General features: G+C 41.6%; 1 protein-coding gene across 5 annotated transcripts in view; it reads right to left on the bottom strand.

Annotated features, from left to right (window-relative positions):
- The window catches only part of DOCK9 (dedicator of cytokinesis 9), a 172,875-nt gene that overhangs the window by 122,758 nt on the left and 32,172 nt on the right, over window positions 1–17,945 (bottom strand). For 4 of the 5 annotated variants that reach the window (XM_015415112.1, XM_015415108.1, XM_015415111.1 and 1 more), the window contains exon 1: window positions 6,897–7,128. The exons of the other annotated variant lie outside the window; for it this stretch is intronic. In XM_015415112.1, coding sequence (XP_015270598.1) covers window positions 6,897–7,013 — 117 coding nt within the window. In that variant the 5' untranslated portion in view covers window positions 7,014–7,128. Of the gene's footprint in view, window positions 1–6,896; window positions 7,129–17,945 lie in introns of those variants that run through there. 5 annotated transcript variants of the gene reach the window in all.

Here is a 17,945-nt window from a genome sequence, read left to right as displayed (position 1 = left end):
CAATAAGCATTATTTTGCATCTTTTGATCCATGTATAATCAATGTTCCCTCTAATCTATAGAGTCTTGTGAGCAAAAATTCTTCTTTGTGAGCTACTGGCCTTAAAGTTGTGAGCGAGTTATTTGGTTACTGCATCAATTAATTTGCTCTGGAGCCATCCTTTCTGAGCTAAGACAAAAATGTGTGAGCTGGAGGCTAAAAAACTGTGAGCTAGCTCACACTAACTCAGCTTAGAGAGAACACTGAATTTGAAATGCTATATATCTTCAAGGTTAGAAAGCAATACAATAAATGTTTTGTTTCATACAAATAATGTTATTTCTCCATTAGAATTAAAAAACTGTCCACTAACATCGATTTCTGTAGAAAGAGGATTTTCAAAACTAAAATGTATGCTCTTGAGATCACATAATTTCAGTAGAGATAATATCAGATCACATTTTGCCTTATCTTTGGGAGGGTGATTAAAAGTAATTTTCAATACATTTTTGTATTTGCATTTTCCCCTTATAACAATTTTATTAAAAATGCATTAAAAAGCATTGAAAATTTACATTTTTTTCATGGCCCTAGTTATAAGCAAATAATTTGCTTATATTGCTTACTGCTACTTAGTGTTACATAATTTTTTTTAACGTTTATATTTAATATAGTTGTGGGGTCTGGCCTAGGAGATGGCCTGGAATAAAACTGAATTTTTAATCTCTTATTTCAACTTCAGCACTTCTTGAGTCTTAACGTCTTGTCAGTTAAGCAATGGAAGGGCTGAAGGGCACCATTGTTGGGCTGTACTTAGGGCATCAGTTGGCTTTAATCCAGCCCTGGTCCAGGTTCTGGGTTCAGCACACTGTAGATGGAATTATAAACTCCGCCTCCAAGAAAGCAGTTTCCACTTGGGGAGTACTATTAGATTAATAACTACAGATGAATGTACATGTCTCATCTATGGCACATAATACCTTTTAAAAATTTGGTTGGAATATCAGCTTCCTTGTGGAAAACAATTGGCCACAGTAACACGTACACCCAGGTTACTGCCGTGCATTCCACCTGAGGCTCTTTTGAAAAACGTATGGAAACTTAAACTGATTCAAAATGAAGCAGCAAGTTCGCTAGATGATCTTGACTTGGTTCCTGCAAGGTGATAATGATAGTCCACATTTCCCTTCCCCCAGAGCCATTTTCCATCCCAGGAAAGTTTACTCCCAGAATTGAGGGACTTGTGTGTAGTAATAGCTGTGCTGGTTGGACAGCCATAGAGGGAAAAAGGAGCAGGATTAGATTATTCTTTCTACCCCTTCTGTGAGAAGAGCTCCACTTATGGGGGGAAAAGGAAATACTTTTTTGCCCCATCCCTACTGCAGCTGCCTGACAAGTATGATATTATTGCACACAAGTCACTCAGCCCCAGAATGAACTTTCCCAAACTCAGAAGATCTAATCTATCAATTACAAGGAACACCTTATCAATGTTGAAAACTATACTGACTGTATATTTACTTCCAGGCACAAGCCTCACCTTTAGAGCCAGTCTTTCCTTTAAATGTCTGGGACCAGGGTACCCAAAGCCATACCTGTTTCTGAAGACAATCTTAATTGTTAGGTAAGCTCATAAAGGAGCAGCCATGTAAACATAACCAATAGTTATGACCATCTTCAAAGCCTGCTTCAAAAGCTCTTGCCTTCAGGACTCCATCCCCATATCCATTCATCTGGCTCAAAATTTGTTTTGACGATGGTTAAAAACATTACAGCAATTGTGAAGTCTTGTTGAAAGTGGCTACTTTTTTGGTTTTAGTTTTCTTATACCATCACTGTTCCACCAACGCCCTATGATTTCCGCATATTGCCATCCTGATGTGGGCATCAATGGAGGGGACGGGACGTCTTTTAGGGGACGGTAGGGCAGTGGGATATGCACTGCCGTAGTTGTCTAGCTATGTTACTGAGAACGCCATCTTGCTCTTAAAAATCTTAACATCTGGAATCAAATAGAGGAGCACCAAAATTGTTTTAGGATGTTATTTAACTGTTCGTTAATTGTCTATGTGTAATTTAACATTTTATATTGTTTTATTGTTTTATCTGGCATTATGCCCTGTTAGCCGCCCTGAGCCTGCGGGGAGGGCGGGATAGAAATCGAAATAATAAATAAATAAATAGATAGATTATATAATGATTATATAACAATATCCTAATTGCTCTGCAACACAGTCACTGTTCAGGCTTTGGAAAATTATAGTTTTTATTGAAGCTGTATGCTACTATTCTCCATTAGAATCTGGGAGACCCATATTTCAATTTCCCACTCTACAGGCAAGCCAGATCTCCTGCTATAGTGGCAGACCTCCTGCCACTTACCCACATTGTCCACTGGTGCTTTAAAGCCCATGAGGGAAGTGAGCCATTATGCTGACACATGACATCACTTTCAGCAAAAACAAAAACAAACAGAAGTGATGCCATTAAAATCTAGAATTTACTCAAAATCTATGGTTTAACGGGGGGCGGAGCGACAGCGGGATTGCACAGTCGCACCCAACACTGCCTCCGCGTCAAACTCCTACAAAAGAATTAAAAATTTTAAAAAACGGACTGCAATTTAAATATCACAGCTTTAGCAAAACACTGGGGGAAACTAAGGGATCAAAAGGTGGTAAGAATCCCTCCAAACCAATGCCTAGAGCAATGCAAGAAAGCCAAAATTCTTCGGACAAACACTCTCCCCCCTCCCTTGGAAATGGAGGAAGCAGAAGCCCAGGCAAGTAAAAGGAAAAGAGAAGACTCCTTAACTAAAAAGCATTTACAGGAGATCATTACAGACCTAAAACAAGATTTAAAAGAAGAGATAAGAAATAGCATCACTCCTATTATTAATAAGTTGGATGAAGTTAACAAAAAGTTACTGAATGTACAATCGAAGGCGGAGACAATGGCTGCCAGTATGCAAAAGAACTCTAAAGAAATAGCTGAAATGAAAACTATCGAAGGATGGGCGAAAAGCAAGCTAATGTTGTTAGAAATAAAATCACTGGAAACCAAAGTAAAATTTCGTGGAATTTCTCTGAACTTTGATTTAGACAAAGACCTTACTGTCTCTTTAAATGAGTGGCTAGAGGGAATTATACAGCTTCCGGGGCCAGTGGTAAACTATGCTTTCCGTTTAAATCCTCCCCGAACAGGCTCGACAGCACTGATACCTGATATCGTGGCAGAACTTAAGGATCCAAAGACTAAGCGGAACCTTTTGGAAGAACAGAGGTTTGAAGCTTGAGGACACTTTGGTCCAGCTGTATCCAGATATTCCTTTTTAAATACTAAATGCTGGGAAAAATATGCGCCCAATTGCACAAAAGCTTGCAGAGAAGAAGAAGGTACTGTTAGTTTCCGCTTGGACATATATCGATTACACACCGAGGACGCATATATACAGCCCATGATCTAACATGAAGGCGTTGGAATCAGATTCGGGCTAGGAAACGAAGAACTGGTAACCAGAAGAACAGGAATGTACCATAAAACTGTAAAGAACTACATTAGAGGAGTTTGCAGCTACAGAGTTGCTTTTTTTTTCTTTTACCTTCTATCTTTTCCCCAAGTAAAGTAGTCTGGAATATAAAGTGTAGAGGAGCACGCAGGAAGGGCCTATGGAATACCCCCACACACACACCTCCCCAATGGGCAAGACTCACTTCAGAACCACTCCTGGTGGGAGGGAACACCAATTAGAAGAGCTCCAGTTAAAGAAGAATATAATTATAGTAGAAGATTCTAAGAGAGCAGAGTAATGAAATGGAGTAATATATTTCTTTTCTTTCTTTCTATTCTACTTTAATTCATCTTATATAAATTCTGAAATGAAATATATACAGAAGATATGGTTATAAACATAGGGAGATCTAACAAAACATTACTCAAATATAAGGAAAATTATGGGAAATCTCTCCTCATATATAAAAGGGATTTGGGATGGCTTCTGCCCTATGGGGTGGCGAGATCCGATGCGCTCCCTCAGCCATTGGCCCATTGGCTGACAGTCAGGACTACTGGCGTGCTATTGGCTGGGGGGGGGAGGGACAAGGCTGGCCGCCTTGGCCCACGCACGGCTGGAACGGGCAGCGAGCAGGTGTCCCTTGCTTGCCGCCACTCCACCGCCATGTGTGCCACTCGCTCGCTTGCTTGGGCGGCTGGTGGAGCGAGGGGCGAGGCCGTCCACCTTGGCATGCTGGGCCCTCAAGCAGGCGGCCGGCTGGCCGGGCGGGGAAAGGAACCAGCCCACCTGGCTTGGCCTGCTGCCACCTCTGGCATGCGACACGGTGGACAGGTGAGACTTGCCACCTTTGGCAGCCACTGCCTCCAGTGCGGCATCAGAAAAGGGACGAGGCCGGCTGGCTTGCTCCGCCGCCTCCAGCGTGCAGCAGGGGGACGCACAAAGCTGGCCAGCTTGGCCTGCTGCCCCCTTGAGCGGGCGGGGGAGGAGGAGGCCCACCCCAATTGCCCGGGGGAAGCACGAGCCTGGCCGCCTTGGCCTGCTGAGACCCCGGCCGGCGTGAGAAAAAGCTAGCCTGGCTGGATTGGCCCACCGCCCCGTCAAAGGCGCGCCAGAGGGAGGGACGAGCCTTTGGCCGCCAGGACCTCGCACCGGCGGAGGGGGGAGCGAGCCCCGACCAACGCCGGGTGCTGGTTCCAACAGCCTTGCACCCCCGGGGACTCAGGTGAGCAGAGGGGAGGGGGCAGGGACCCACGGCCAAGTGGCCAAACTAGCGCCTGTTGTTTTCGTTGTTACAACGGGCCTGATTCTTAGTAGAGTTTATAATTGCATTTGTACTGGAGTAATTTTGAGAGGCAGAAATATTTATTTAGGTGTGCCAATTTCTATCAGACTTAATTAATGACTATAATTTACAAATGAAGTAGAAGCAGAATAGAGTTGGTAACTTGTAGTAGATTATTATTAAAGGATGTTAATTTTATTTCTTGTTGTAAAAAAGCTTGTAATTAATTTGTAAGATTTTGAAATTAATAAAACTCTATGGTTTAACCATAGAGTTTTGAGTAATCACTTCCTTTTTCCTGGCATATGGGGCATTATGCACCAGCATGACAAGGGCACACCTGTCTCCACCCCACAATTCTTCCTGGGGTGTTTCCAGCTGTGGCTACAAGCCCTACCACGGTGTCATGGAAGCTCACAAGGTGAATCTGGGCCAGTCACACACACTCAGACTACCTCACAGGATTGTTGTATGGATAAAATAGAGGAGAGAAGACTGTAAACTGCTTTGGGTCTCTGTAGGAGACAAAGGCACAGTATAATATAAATGAAGTAAATAAAGAGTTGGTATTGTTTAATTCTTAGCTGCCTTTTGAATTTTTCAGCTGAAAGCACTGGGTAGAAATATTTAATAAAAATCAAAAGCTGAGTCTTGTGTTTCAGACCACAAATTCCTGCACGAGTTCCTAGGTTAGTTTTCTGTGGGAAATGGAACAAGAAGGCTGTTGCTCTTTTTCCCAGCTCTCCTGTTTTAATAGTAATGGGCAAACATATTACAAATAAGCAACACAATTCTCTTTAAATGCTTACTTTGTTAAATGCAAATCATTCATTTGTTCTTTATTTAGAATATAACAATGTTCTTTATTTAGAATCTAAAATGTGTTAAAACAATGAACACTTGCTGAAAATGTCTCTGGTGGAAATCTGGACACTATGCATAATACACACCCACAGCCAATGATTACTGGCTTCTAAACAGAAAAAAATTATACACTGGGTGTGGCTCTCAAAGTTTTTGCTAGTACATACTTCCTTTGGTATCAACTAAGGAGCAATTAGGACATAATCCCCTCCTCTGTCCCCTACTGCCCTCATCAAAAACCTATGCAAATAAAATGCATCTGGAAGGACAAATCCATATGGATTTCGCAGGAAGGATACACAAACAAAACCCGGCAGGAATCTAGAATACCACTCCCTATGTGTTTTTCTAAACCTATCAAGTTCCATATGAATGTCTCTAGTAGAATAGGTTTATTGCTCCTTGGAGCACCTCCATGTCTGAGAACTATTCAGTAGACTTTACCATTGACAGATTAACAATATACCCAGGTCCTAATATCGACAGCTTGGCAGTTGTAATGATTACTTACTTAGAGCTGCGAAGTTTAAAAAGAAAGTTTTCTAGTTAATTCCTTGGCAAACAGCTGAAAGAACTAATTGAGAGAAGTCTGCCAGTGCACCTCTTAAAATTAAGTCTGTCAATTCACGGGCTGTGAAACGTCAGAACATTCCTCCTTTTCCCTTCACTTAAATATACAGGAAAATACATAACAAAACACAAATTTGCAACAAGGAAATGCAACCAGAAGTAAGCCATACAACTCTTCTGATCCTACACATATGGTCAATGTAACACACACTAGCAGTATAAACCAGGCTGTTTTCATACCTTCTTCACTATATGGGCTTCCCCCCCAATTCAGCAAGTCAAGAGAACTAAAGTTCTGAGCCTGCATGTTAAATGCTTGTCTTGAGGCAACAACAAGACAGTGAAAGCAACAATATATGTACACTTCAAATACCATACTTCTTTAAACTGAAAATGAAAAGACAGTGGAACTTTTGCTTCAACACCATGTTTAAAACCAAAAGGTTTTAGAGTAGTTTAGAGTTACTTTACTAATTTAGCAACAGACACACATTTAGGAAATAAAAAATGTACAGTGTTTAAAACATTTTATGCTACTGTAGAACCACAGCATCTTGGGGAGGGGGGGTTACTCATAATAGCAAACCACAGAAGAACATCAATTATTAGAGGGTGTCCTTTTACTTTGTGGCAGATTAATACACTTTATAAGCCAACACAATCTTTCACACAGTCACACTCACTTACCAAAACTTCTATTGGACTGTCTACCTCTGCTTCAGAAGCTGCAGCATCAGGACACTTTTGTGGAGACTCTATAACAAGTTCTTTTTTGATATTTTTACTATTCGTTCTTGCCAGCATTTCTTAAACAGAAAAAAATTAACACACAGCTACAGAACTAAGAAATTTTCAGTTCTGACAACAGCATGCCTGCGAGGTCTACGGAAAAGGAAAGCGTCTTCCACCTACAAGCAGTGAGGAGTTCAAAGCAGTTGTGCTGCTTTACAGCAGTCTGAGTCAAGTTATGGTGGGAATGCATGACAGAGAGGGCCGGCCTGGAGGGAGGGGGGGGAGTGTGGGAGAAGAGGAGGCGGATCAACTTCTCAGTGTCAGGAACACAAAACTATTTTTTTCCCCACAAAACCATGCAGCTTAAAATCTTCTAGGTTAGGACAGCCAAGATGAATATTTCCATAGTTCGATTTAAAACAACAACAACAAATCCTGACAAATTCAATATCTTAAAAATCAGAGGTACCTCACTGAGCAGGGCTGTTTACTTACGACTAAAACCTCTCCCTGCAGGTTCTTGAGAAACCTGTCTATTGTGCTTTAATATGGAAGATCCACACTAATGCTCATGAATAATGATATCCAAGGTGTCTGTGCCTCAAATACCTCACAGAGTGCCCAAGAATTTTGTAATTTTGCATGAACAGATTCCCAACTACCAGGTTTCATTTGCAGACGGTTCCAAAAGTTTTAAACCTAATCCTTCAGGGAATCCTGTTCAAGTGAGGGGGAGATCACATTCACAAAGGCTTTCCTGCAGCCTTTGCACTGCTCAGGGAAGACAGTATACGATTTTTATTGTGCTGGGTCAGGAAGGATCTGTATTCTTCATGTTTAACTCAGAACCTTCCCCTGTGGAGACCTGAAGGGGAAAGCAGCAAGTGAGTTCAAAGCATGTTCCAAATGTGACCCCCAGGGGAGATGTACTGTTTGGACATGACTTTGCTCCACAGTCGTCTTGTTTCAAAACTTTCCCCCACAAATGTGAAACAAAAACAGCTATTAAAAGTCTTGATATGAAATGGGGGGAAAACAGAATACACCCGGGCTTCACGAGACTCCTTCTGCACACCAGTCTTTACATCCTAAAATTGTAATTTTACAAGCATATCTGTAGCATGTACAAATGTTCCTCTCCTGCTGCCAGGAAAGCAGAAATTTGGAAGACCTACAGGACAGCACATGCAATTGAGTGGAACAAAGATGCCAGTACTTCAGTGTCCAGATACAAAGAGTTGAGATGCAGACAAACACATAAGCTATTCTGAATATTTATAGGACAAAGACAATGAAACGCAACACTCCTTCAAACTGAGCTATCTTAAGCAGACCCCAAAACACTCTAGCCTACACAACACCTCAACTCTTTTTTTTGCTCTGCATCCCTTTCATTTCCCAGCCACAAATATCCCCGTGATTACTCCCTCTTCCTCTCACGTGCATCCCAGAACAGACACTGACACAAACACCTTCACCATTCTACCCTGTAACATAACATGTTTTGCAAAAGACAGACACAGAGAATCTCTGATGAAGTTACCACAGTATTTTTCAGTAGCAGGTCAGTAGCACCACCTTCTCCTATTTTAACTGTAAGCTGCCTTAAGCAGGATTCTGATCAGGTGGCATAGAAACCTCCTAAATAAACAAAGTACTACTTTTTCTTGCTTTGGCACTGCCAGAGGTTGCGGGGGGGGGGTAAGTAAGAAGAGACACACAAAGCTGATGCTAGTTTCCATCCCAGCCATAAGACAGTCCTAATGACCCTATCGCTATTTTCTATAGGGACTGTCGTGAACCTGGAAGGTACAGCATTTACCAAGAATTGACACTTCCTAAACGAAAAGACACAAGGCTCCTATTGCTCCTCCCAACCTTTATTGAAGGCCTAGGGACACAAAAAAAGTTCTCATCCCATCACTCAAATGGTCTTGATGCTGTCTTAGCAATTTGTATATGCCAGGGGTGGCCAAACTGCAGCTCAGAAACCACATGCGGCTTTCACATATATTATACGGCTCCACACAGGGGAAGTGAAGGGGAGGAATGCCTCCCCAATCGGTCTTCCCTTCCCCAGCCAGCGTTCCCCTCCCTGGGTAGGCTTGAGGTGTGTGGGGGGGAGCAGAGAAAGGAAGCAACTTTAATTTTAAATGTGTTCTCAAAGCCCCTCCCTGCCAGCCAGCTTGGAGAAGGCATTTGTCTCTTTAAATCCCTTCTCCAAGCCATACCAGCTGGCATTGGGGCAGGGGGGGCTTGGAGAAGGTATTTAAAGTTGCTTTCTTTCCACCTTTCCCCCCGCCCTCCCCAAATCTATTTGCTTTCTTTCCACCTGTCTCTTTTCTCTCTTTCCCCCTCTCTCCCTCCCTTCCGTCCTCCCCCTCCCTCCCTAATCTATTTGCCTTGTTTGTTTCTCTTTCTTTCTACCCCTTTCATTCTCTCTCTCTCTCTCTGACAAATAAATATCATTAGCAAACAAATAAATATTACCAATATCTATTTTTACCCCTTTTGTTTTTATTTTTGGCAGACTCATATATAATGTTAATAAAAAGCAAATTTGCATATTTAAAAATAAAAATGCGTGTGTAATATTCATTCATGTCTTGCGGCTCTCAAACATCTGACATTTATTCTATGTGGCTCTTATGTTAAGCAAGTTTGGCCACCTCTGGTCTATGCAATAATTTATTTGCAATATCTTCCCTTTGGAGATGCAGTTTCAGGTGTCACAGTAGTCTGAGGTAAGATTCACTTCCACTAGAAATGCAGTTATTTTAGTAGTGATGCCTGTATTCTGGAATTCCAACTCTAGGGAGTTTCATAAGACACCCTCCTTTTTGAAACATTACTAAAGATATTGGGCTGAATTCTATGGAAAAACTTGCAGAAGGAGTTGGACACACAGATCTCCCTCCAATGCCCCGTTGCTTCCCCCCAAAAATCCTAAGGGCCAGGAGACCTTTGTAAGCAATATTCACTCAAATCCAAGGGACTGCAGTGAAGAAGAAAGTATCATCAACAATCCAGTATGAATAATATTATTTAGAGATAATACCAATGCTCGAAGAATGAAACTGGCAATTATAGCTTTTACTAGTGACATGTCTGTCAATTTCATAATTAGCGTCAGGGAAGCCATACTGTCTCCTCCCTCTAAGGCGACTCAGCTTGTCTTTCTCAGGTAATTTTGCTCACATCACAACCAAAACAAAGTCCACAAAGGAAAAATATAAATTAACATAAGCGGAGATACTCTTTATTTACTTTATTTACTTTAATATTCTAGCTTGAGCATTTTGGTAGTCATATTTCAAATTATTTATAGGACTAAAGCCACAGTCAAGAATTTCTTTGCTTCTGAGCCCTACGCGCAAACCCCCCCCCCCCCCATTATCGCAGTCTATGTGGGAAGCATAACAGCAATAATAATGCTATCTGGGAGAAATACCACATATTTCCCTGTTACAGATTACCCTATGCTCAGAAAAACTGCCCAGGTCTCCCCAAAGTTGTGTTACATGTGAAGGACACACTAGAATGTACACATATCTCAGAAGCCTACAAAAATGTTTTTTCTTCCACATGAACCATCAAAAAAGAAAGTGGGCAGTGTTAAATTTGTATTCAAGTTACAGTACTGTTATGTACAGAATAAGCTTGTTTAGAGCAAACAAGCAATATATACTAAAGTACATGTAGAGCAAAAAGTAATATATACTATACATAGTAGTGCAACCACAGTTCCACTCCCTTCATTAAAGCACCTTCTTGAACCATTGCATTATACTATGGCCCTATTACCTTTATAAAAAATACCCTCCTGAACAATTCTGTTTTAGTTGTTTGTGGAATACTGGAAGTGTGGGGATCTTCCTGACCTTCTCAAGCAGCCCATTCCAAAAGGTGGAAGCAAAACAGAGAATTCATGTATATAGGCAGTTGTTGATCTTGCTCATTTGCAGGATGGTATTTGCTGAAGGTCCTGTGCAGATGAGTGAAGCTGTTGCCGTGGGGCAAGGGAAGTGGTCCTTCAGATGTGAAGGTCCAAGGCTTTGCATATGATAGTCAGTATCTTGAACTGAGCCCAGTAATTTATGGGCAGCCAATGGAGTGACTGCAGGATAGGTGTAACAGGAATGCTCCACCTAGCTTCAAATAGCAGTTGAGTTGTGGCATTTTGTACTGACCAGAGTCTCAAAGCTGATCAAGGGAAGACCTATGTAGAGTGCATTACTGTAGTCTAATCTCAGTGTTACTGCAACATGGATCCAAGTGGTTAAGGTAGGGGGGCATCTTCTGGGTTAAACTAAGTTGGAAAAGATATTCTTTACAGCTGCATTAACTTGCTTCTCCAGGAGTAATGCTGGGTCTGGTACAGGGGTGGCCAAACTGCAGTTCGGGAGCCACATGCGGCTCTTTCACACAGTCTAATTTAATGTTAATAAAAAGCAACTTTGAATATTTTTAAATAAAAATATGTGTAATATTTGTTCATGTCTTGTGGCTCTCAAACATGTGACGTTTATTCTGTGTGGCTGTTACATTAAGCAGGTTTGGCCATCCCTGGTCTAGTATGACCATTAGCCTCTTAAGCAAGGGTCAGGTGTACTCCACTGACACTGGGAAGCACAATGTCTTTCAAGACCCCACGCTTTCCAACCAGCAATACATCTATCTTGTCGGGATTCAGTTTCAATTTGTTCACACTTACCTATTTAACCACAGTAGTCAGGCAGCTCCTCAAACCCTCTTTAACATCACCAGGCAATATGAATAAAGAGAAACAGAACTGGATGTTGCCAACATATTGATGACATTCAATTCCAAAACTACTAATGATCTCTCCCTAAGGGCTATACAAAGAATAGCACATGGGATCAGACTGCACCCTGTGGAACCCCACAGAACAAATTCCACACTAGTAGCTGTTCTCCAGCAGCAACCCTTTGAGTCCAGTCCATAAGGAAACATTCAAACCAATCCAGAGCACAACTCCTGATATTTACTCTTGCCTCCAAGCATCTCAATAAGATAGTGTGGTCCACTGTATCAAAGGTTGCAGGTACAACCAGTAGGAGCAGCAAAGTGGCATGAGCTTTGCCTATATTCAGACAAAGATAATTGCTACTAGCACTCACAGCTTGGCCTGAAATCAGACTGAAAGGGTCTAGAGCACACAGAGCTCATAAATTTTATTGATTTCCAGGTTTTCTTCCAATTTTCCATACTTATATCATGTCCTACATCTTTTTCCCATGCAAGCCATGTCTTATTAGTTGCTTCCTCCTTTGCCCGTTCTTCTAACAAAAAATTGTTTATTTTCTGTATCATTTTATCGCTGCTCGATGCCCATATTTTATACAGCTGTTATTTACCATCCTCAAACCCCCTTTTCTCATCTTTAGAGTACCTAGATTGTAGTTGTGATATTTCCCACCATGACAGCTCAATCTTATAAAGTACTGATAACACCTCTCTTGATTTCATCTTATTGTTTCCATCTAATAGCGTGTCGTAACTTTCTCTATCACAAGGTTTAACTAGGGATGGTTTAATAAACGCTTCTAGTGGTGATACCCATCTAGGTGTTTTAGCATAATATTTCTCTCTGATGTTCTTCCACACCTTTATTAGAGCCCCTCTCAATATGTGGTGTTTAAAGTTATAATGTACTTTATCCTTTTCGTACCATACATAAGCGTGCCACCCCATTTTTAGGTCATGCCCTTCCAGATTCAAATTCCTGATATTATTGAAACAAATCCAATCCTTGATCCAACTCAACGCAGCTGCCTGGTAGTATAATTGAGGAAAGGCATCCTGAGTCAGTGATTACTGATGGACAGAAATGACTTGTTAAATGTGGTCCTTACATGATTTCAGCAACCAGGATGGACACAGATCCAGATCACATGATGGCTTTCACAGGATGGTAACTGACTCAAAATGGTCCATCAATGGGCCAAATGGTAGATTAGGCATTTCTTCTAAGCCTAGGAGTAAGGCCAGTTGTGGGAAGAAATACAAGGAGCTCTAGAAAGAAGCTTCAGGTGACTGTCCCGGCTGTGGATGGTGGGGTGAATAAGGCCCATTGTAGAAATAAATACAACAAGCTCTAGAAAAAGGCTCTGGGTGGGGGCCCTGGCCTTGGGCACTCAGTGTTAATTTGTTGTGGTGACCTTAACAGGGTATAATGACCCTGAGTCCACCATTTATTTCCAGAGGAACTGATCTCTGCCATCCAAAGAGCAGTTGTAATTCTGAGTGATCTCTAGCCCTCACCTGGAGATTGGCAACAATGGTTCCCCAGAAGGAAACGTCTGGTTCGGAGGGTGGAGTGTATGGCATTGTACCTGAGGTCCCACCCCTCCTCAAACCCCACCCTCTCCAGGCTCCACCCCTCAAATCTCCAGGAATTTCCCAACCTGGGGTTAGCAACCTTATCTCCTTCCCAACCAACCAACCTACCTTTATCAGCTTTCCATCTCCTCTCCCCTCCCTGCAGTCCCTACCTAGGAAAAATACAATCTCTCTCTGCAGGTGAAGACCAAAGCAGCTCACATCATTCTCGTTTCCCCCTTTTGATCTGCACAACAACCCTGTGAAGTAGGTTAGGCTGAAAGTCTGTGAGTGGTCCGAAATTACCCACTCAGCTTCCACAGCAAGAACCGCATGCTGGCAGACCCTACTCTGAAGTGCTAACTGCTATGCCACACTGACTGTGGTATCACCTGGTATCACAACTGAACTCCAGATAACAGCTCTCTCTCTCCCCCCCCCTTGAGAAAATAACTGCTTTGCAGGGTGGACTCTATGGCATTCTGTTCAGCCGAGGCCTCTCCCCTCCCCAAACTCCCCAGACTCCACTACAAAATCTCCAGGAATTTCCCAACCTGGAGCTGGCAAGCCTAGTCAGGACCGCCCCCAATGAGTTCCCCACAAAGGCCAAAGTAGGCCTGGAAAGGGCCTCCTATCTTTGCCTTTTTACTGAAAAAACCAAGCTTGGTTGCCTAGCAACAGCCACTGAGAGGAAAGTTAGCCCCACAGCAGGAAGATAAGAGAATGGTTTGAAAACCGGTAGCTCACTTCAGTAGCCAGCCAGCTTTAATAAAATTACAGGAAATTGAATAAGTTAGGTTTTACAGTAGCAATAATTTAAAAAGTATGGTCATTAAAATATGAAACCTTATGGGTTATCCAATTTAATTCTGAAATGGACCATAGAGTGTGGACCAAAAAAATCTACACAATGAGGACTTGGACAGACAGTGCTTATTGTTGTGTAATTCACTGAACTCAGAGCATGTAGAGTTCGGGTCCCCAACTTTTTTGAGCCTTTGAGTATCTTTGGAATTTTGACCCAGGGTAATGGGTGTAATCACAAAGATGCCTGCTACAAGAGGTGGAACTACACACATACACAGAGAAAGTTTAAAAACAGAAAAGAAGAGTTTAAGAGCGGTAATTTAAACGATATTCTAGGAAGCAGGTGTGAGAGAGAACAAAACCAACACTGTGGTGGCAGCTGCCATCAAAGCAACATTATTTTAATCTGCATAGATAATCAGATCTCCAGTGGCCTATCAGAAGCTGTGCTGGGCAAGAGCCCCACCCGGCCCCACCCACTTTCTGAAAACACTTGACAGGCTCAAGGAAAAATGTCAGCAGGCACAATAGTGCCCATGGGCACAACACTGGGGGGCCCTGATGCAGAGCGTGTAAAAGCACCTTTAACGCCAATTAGGATTCCACACCAAGCCAGGATCCTTTATGTCAGGGGTGTCAAACCTAAGGCCCACGGGTGAGAAGCAGCCCTCCCGTGGCTTTAATCAGGCCCACAGCTCTTTTCTTCCCCCCTCCTCCTCCTCCTGTCCTCACCCTTTGAAGCTTGAGGCTGCCGCAGTTATCAACTCTCTCCTCCTTGTCTTTGCCTGCTTCAGCAGAAAACTCTTCTGGGCTTGGAAAGTTATAAAGGAAATACGGAATGGATTTTTTCATTAAGGTCTCTACACCCAGATAGACTAGTCTGGGATTTCCCCCCCAGCTACAGAAACAGTGTTCTGGGACTGGAATGACAGCCCCCAGAGTAGAATGACAGTCCCTAGGAACAGGGACTGGAATGACAGGGCACAGAGTGGAATGACAGCCCCTGGGAGAAGCAGCAGCATTCTAAGAATGGAATTCCACTCTGGGGCCCTCATTCCACTCCAGAATGCTCCTGCTACTCCCAGGGACTGTCATTTCACTCTGGTGGCTGTCATTCCAGTCCCAGAGAAGTGTGTCTGAGCCCAGAGTCTTTAATGGGAAATCCATTCCACATTTTCTTTGCAACTTTGTGCTGTGCTGTGATGTATTTCAATAGAGTGGAGCTCAAGTAGTTTCACTTTCCAGTGTTTGTATAGCTGAAGCTGGTTGCTGAAGTTGTCTCCTTGCAAATACGAGATTGATCTTTTGAGCCAGCTTGTCTCTGCTGAATGGACCTGAGAACGGATGCCTGAGTGACTACTCTAACCTGGGAACCCACAGCCAAAAGGGGACATTACACTGGAGAGCCACTGCCAGAGTATACCGGGGGGGGGGGGGGGGGACTTGGAATGCCCAGCCATTTTATGTTCCTTGGCTCAGAGCATTTTATATTTTTAGTTTATATTTTAGTTTCTGCTGTGATCCTTGCACTTTTTCTTGATGTTTTATTTTTAAAATTGCTTGCCAAATCCCACTATTCCCCAACCTTTCCATTTTAGGCAGGTGTCTCTTAAAAGGGGGGGGGAGGTTTGAAAGGTGCAAGTTATCAAAGACTGTTAAATAAACAAAATATTGCAAGAGTTTTAAGGCATATTTGTATTTTAAGTTAAAAATTATATATTTAGTCGTGTTTGTATCTTTTATAAAGTTTATATCTCTGCTACCTGGCACTACATTTTATGACACGCACAGCCTGGCCCCAAAAAGTCCCATTTATGTCATATCCGGCCCTTGTAACAAATGAGTTCAACACCCCTGCTTTATGTGAAACTTAAATTAAAATGTAGTTTATCCAACAGAATAGGATCGGTTTCTGTAATAACAGGACAATGCAGATTAAATGTTACCATGTTAAATTTAGGATGTTGCTTCAAACCTGGATCCATACACAAGCGAACAAAATCAGTCTTCATGCAATAATTTCACAAGACAAGCTGACAGTCAACAATTTCATGCAAGAATCACTGCAATCATTCCAACTGATATATACTGCAGTTAATTTCAGTGGTAGTAATCCTCTGAAGGCCATACGCATACTTTCATGAAAGGTACAGTTTACTTTCAGATTCTGATATTACTAACTGCTTTAACATTTGGCAGTCATCCAGCTCTTTGTATAAACATGTACCTGCACAAACTGTCAGAATTTCCATTTGTTTAAAAACACCAGTCACAGGGAATTAAGATACGGACAATAATCTGACTTTTCCCACTACATGACAATTCAGTGCAACATATGTATAAATTGGAGTTCTTTGTGAAAAAATATGGCTATATACAAAACATCATGTAAAATACAAACTAGATAATTATTCCAAATGGTAAGAAAAAGTTATATTTTGTTCATAGAATTAGGATGTTTCTCATGGATTTGATTTTTTAAAACCCACAATGAAGTTCATAATAATAACTTTTTAATGTATTTTACATTTTATTTCTTTATTTCTTGTTAGCCATCTTTGCCATTCATTTACTGAAAAGATGCCAAATAAATTACCACAGAGGTATGTAATAGTATCAGTGCAACATATGTACTAATTGGAGTTCTTTGTGAAATAATATGGATATATACAAAACATCATGTAAAATACAAACTAGATAATTATTCCAAATGGTAAGAAAGTTATATTTTGTTCATAGAATTAGGATGTTTCTCATGGATTTGATTTTTTAAAACCCACAATGAAGTTCATAATAATAAGTTTTTAATGTATTTTACATTTTATTTCTTGTTAGCCATCTTTGCCATTCATTTACTGAAAAGATGCCAAATAAATTACCACAGAGGTATGTAATAGTATACGTGTTCTAAAGTTTAACTAAGAGGTGAATGAAGATGACACAGAGGGGCGGGGCAAGTGGATGAGGCATAGAGAGATATGAAAACAAACTAGAGTTTAAAAATCTGATCAAATTATTCCATTAAAGTCCTTCCAAAATAAATATTTCCTCAGATTATGCTGAAAGATCTGCAACAATGGTGCCAGTCACACATCCTAGGGAAGACTTCCACAGCAGCAAACGGTTCCCTGTAAAGCAAACTTCGAAGAACACAAATTCCCCGCAACAAGCCCCACCCCTGGTTAACCTCAGACTGTAGGTTAGGGAAATTCATTTATTTAAGCACTTTTAGGCTGCTTTTTCTCCCACAGAGACCAAACAGCTTACAAACTAAAAGTTTCAAATTACAACAGAATGATTTAGACATCAGATAAAGCAAATGCAACCAAATCTGGGTTGGGCCCGACCAGCTGATTACCTACCACAGGTCTTAGGCCATGGGCCAAGAACCTATGCTAAATACCTGCGACAAGAGTAGGGTTGTCTGCTCCATGTTGAGAAATTCCTGGAGATTTCGGGGTTGGAGCCTGGGGAGAGCAGGGTTTGGAGAGGAGAGGGACCTCAGCAGGGTACAATGTCACAGAGGCCACCTTCCAAAGCAGCTATTTTATCCAGGGGCCATACGAACAAGAGAGATTCACGGGAACAGTGTACCAAATGAAAAAATAAATCACAGTGAAAAAATTACTAAAAAGAGATTATAAGCTTAACAATGCCTGTAATAAATAATACAAAGAGAAATTCAACATGTCATACATACTATAACCCATGTTATCATACAACCATTCCCATAAGAGTCTATGTTGCATCCAAATCTTTCTGTCAATCAGTGGATACACAAGCAGCGAGAGGAAGATTTTGTGAAGAGGAATTATAAACATCTTTATTTGGACTTTTTGAGGACTCTAACTTAGA

Source organism: Gekko japonicus, unplaced genomic scaffold, assembly GCF_001447785.1.
Source record: "Gekko japonicus isolate JY-2015 unplaced genomic scaffold, Gekko_japonicus_V1.1 scaffold52, whole genome shotgun sequence".
In the NCBI taxonomy this organism is placed as follows: domain Eukaryota; kingdom Metazoa; phylum Chordata; class Lepidosauria; order Squamata; family Gekkonidae; genus Gekko; species Gekko japonicus.
This window is presented reverse-complemented; position numbering and strand designations above follow the sequence as displayed.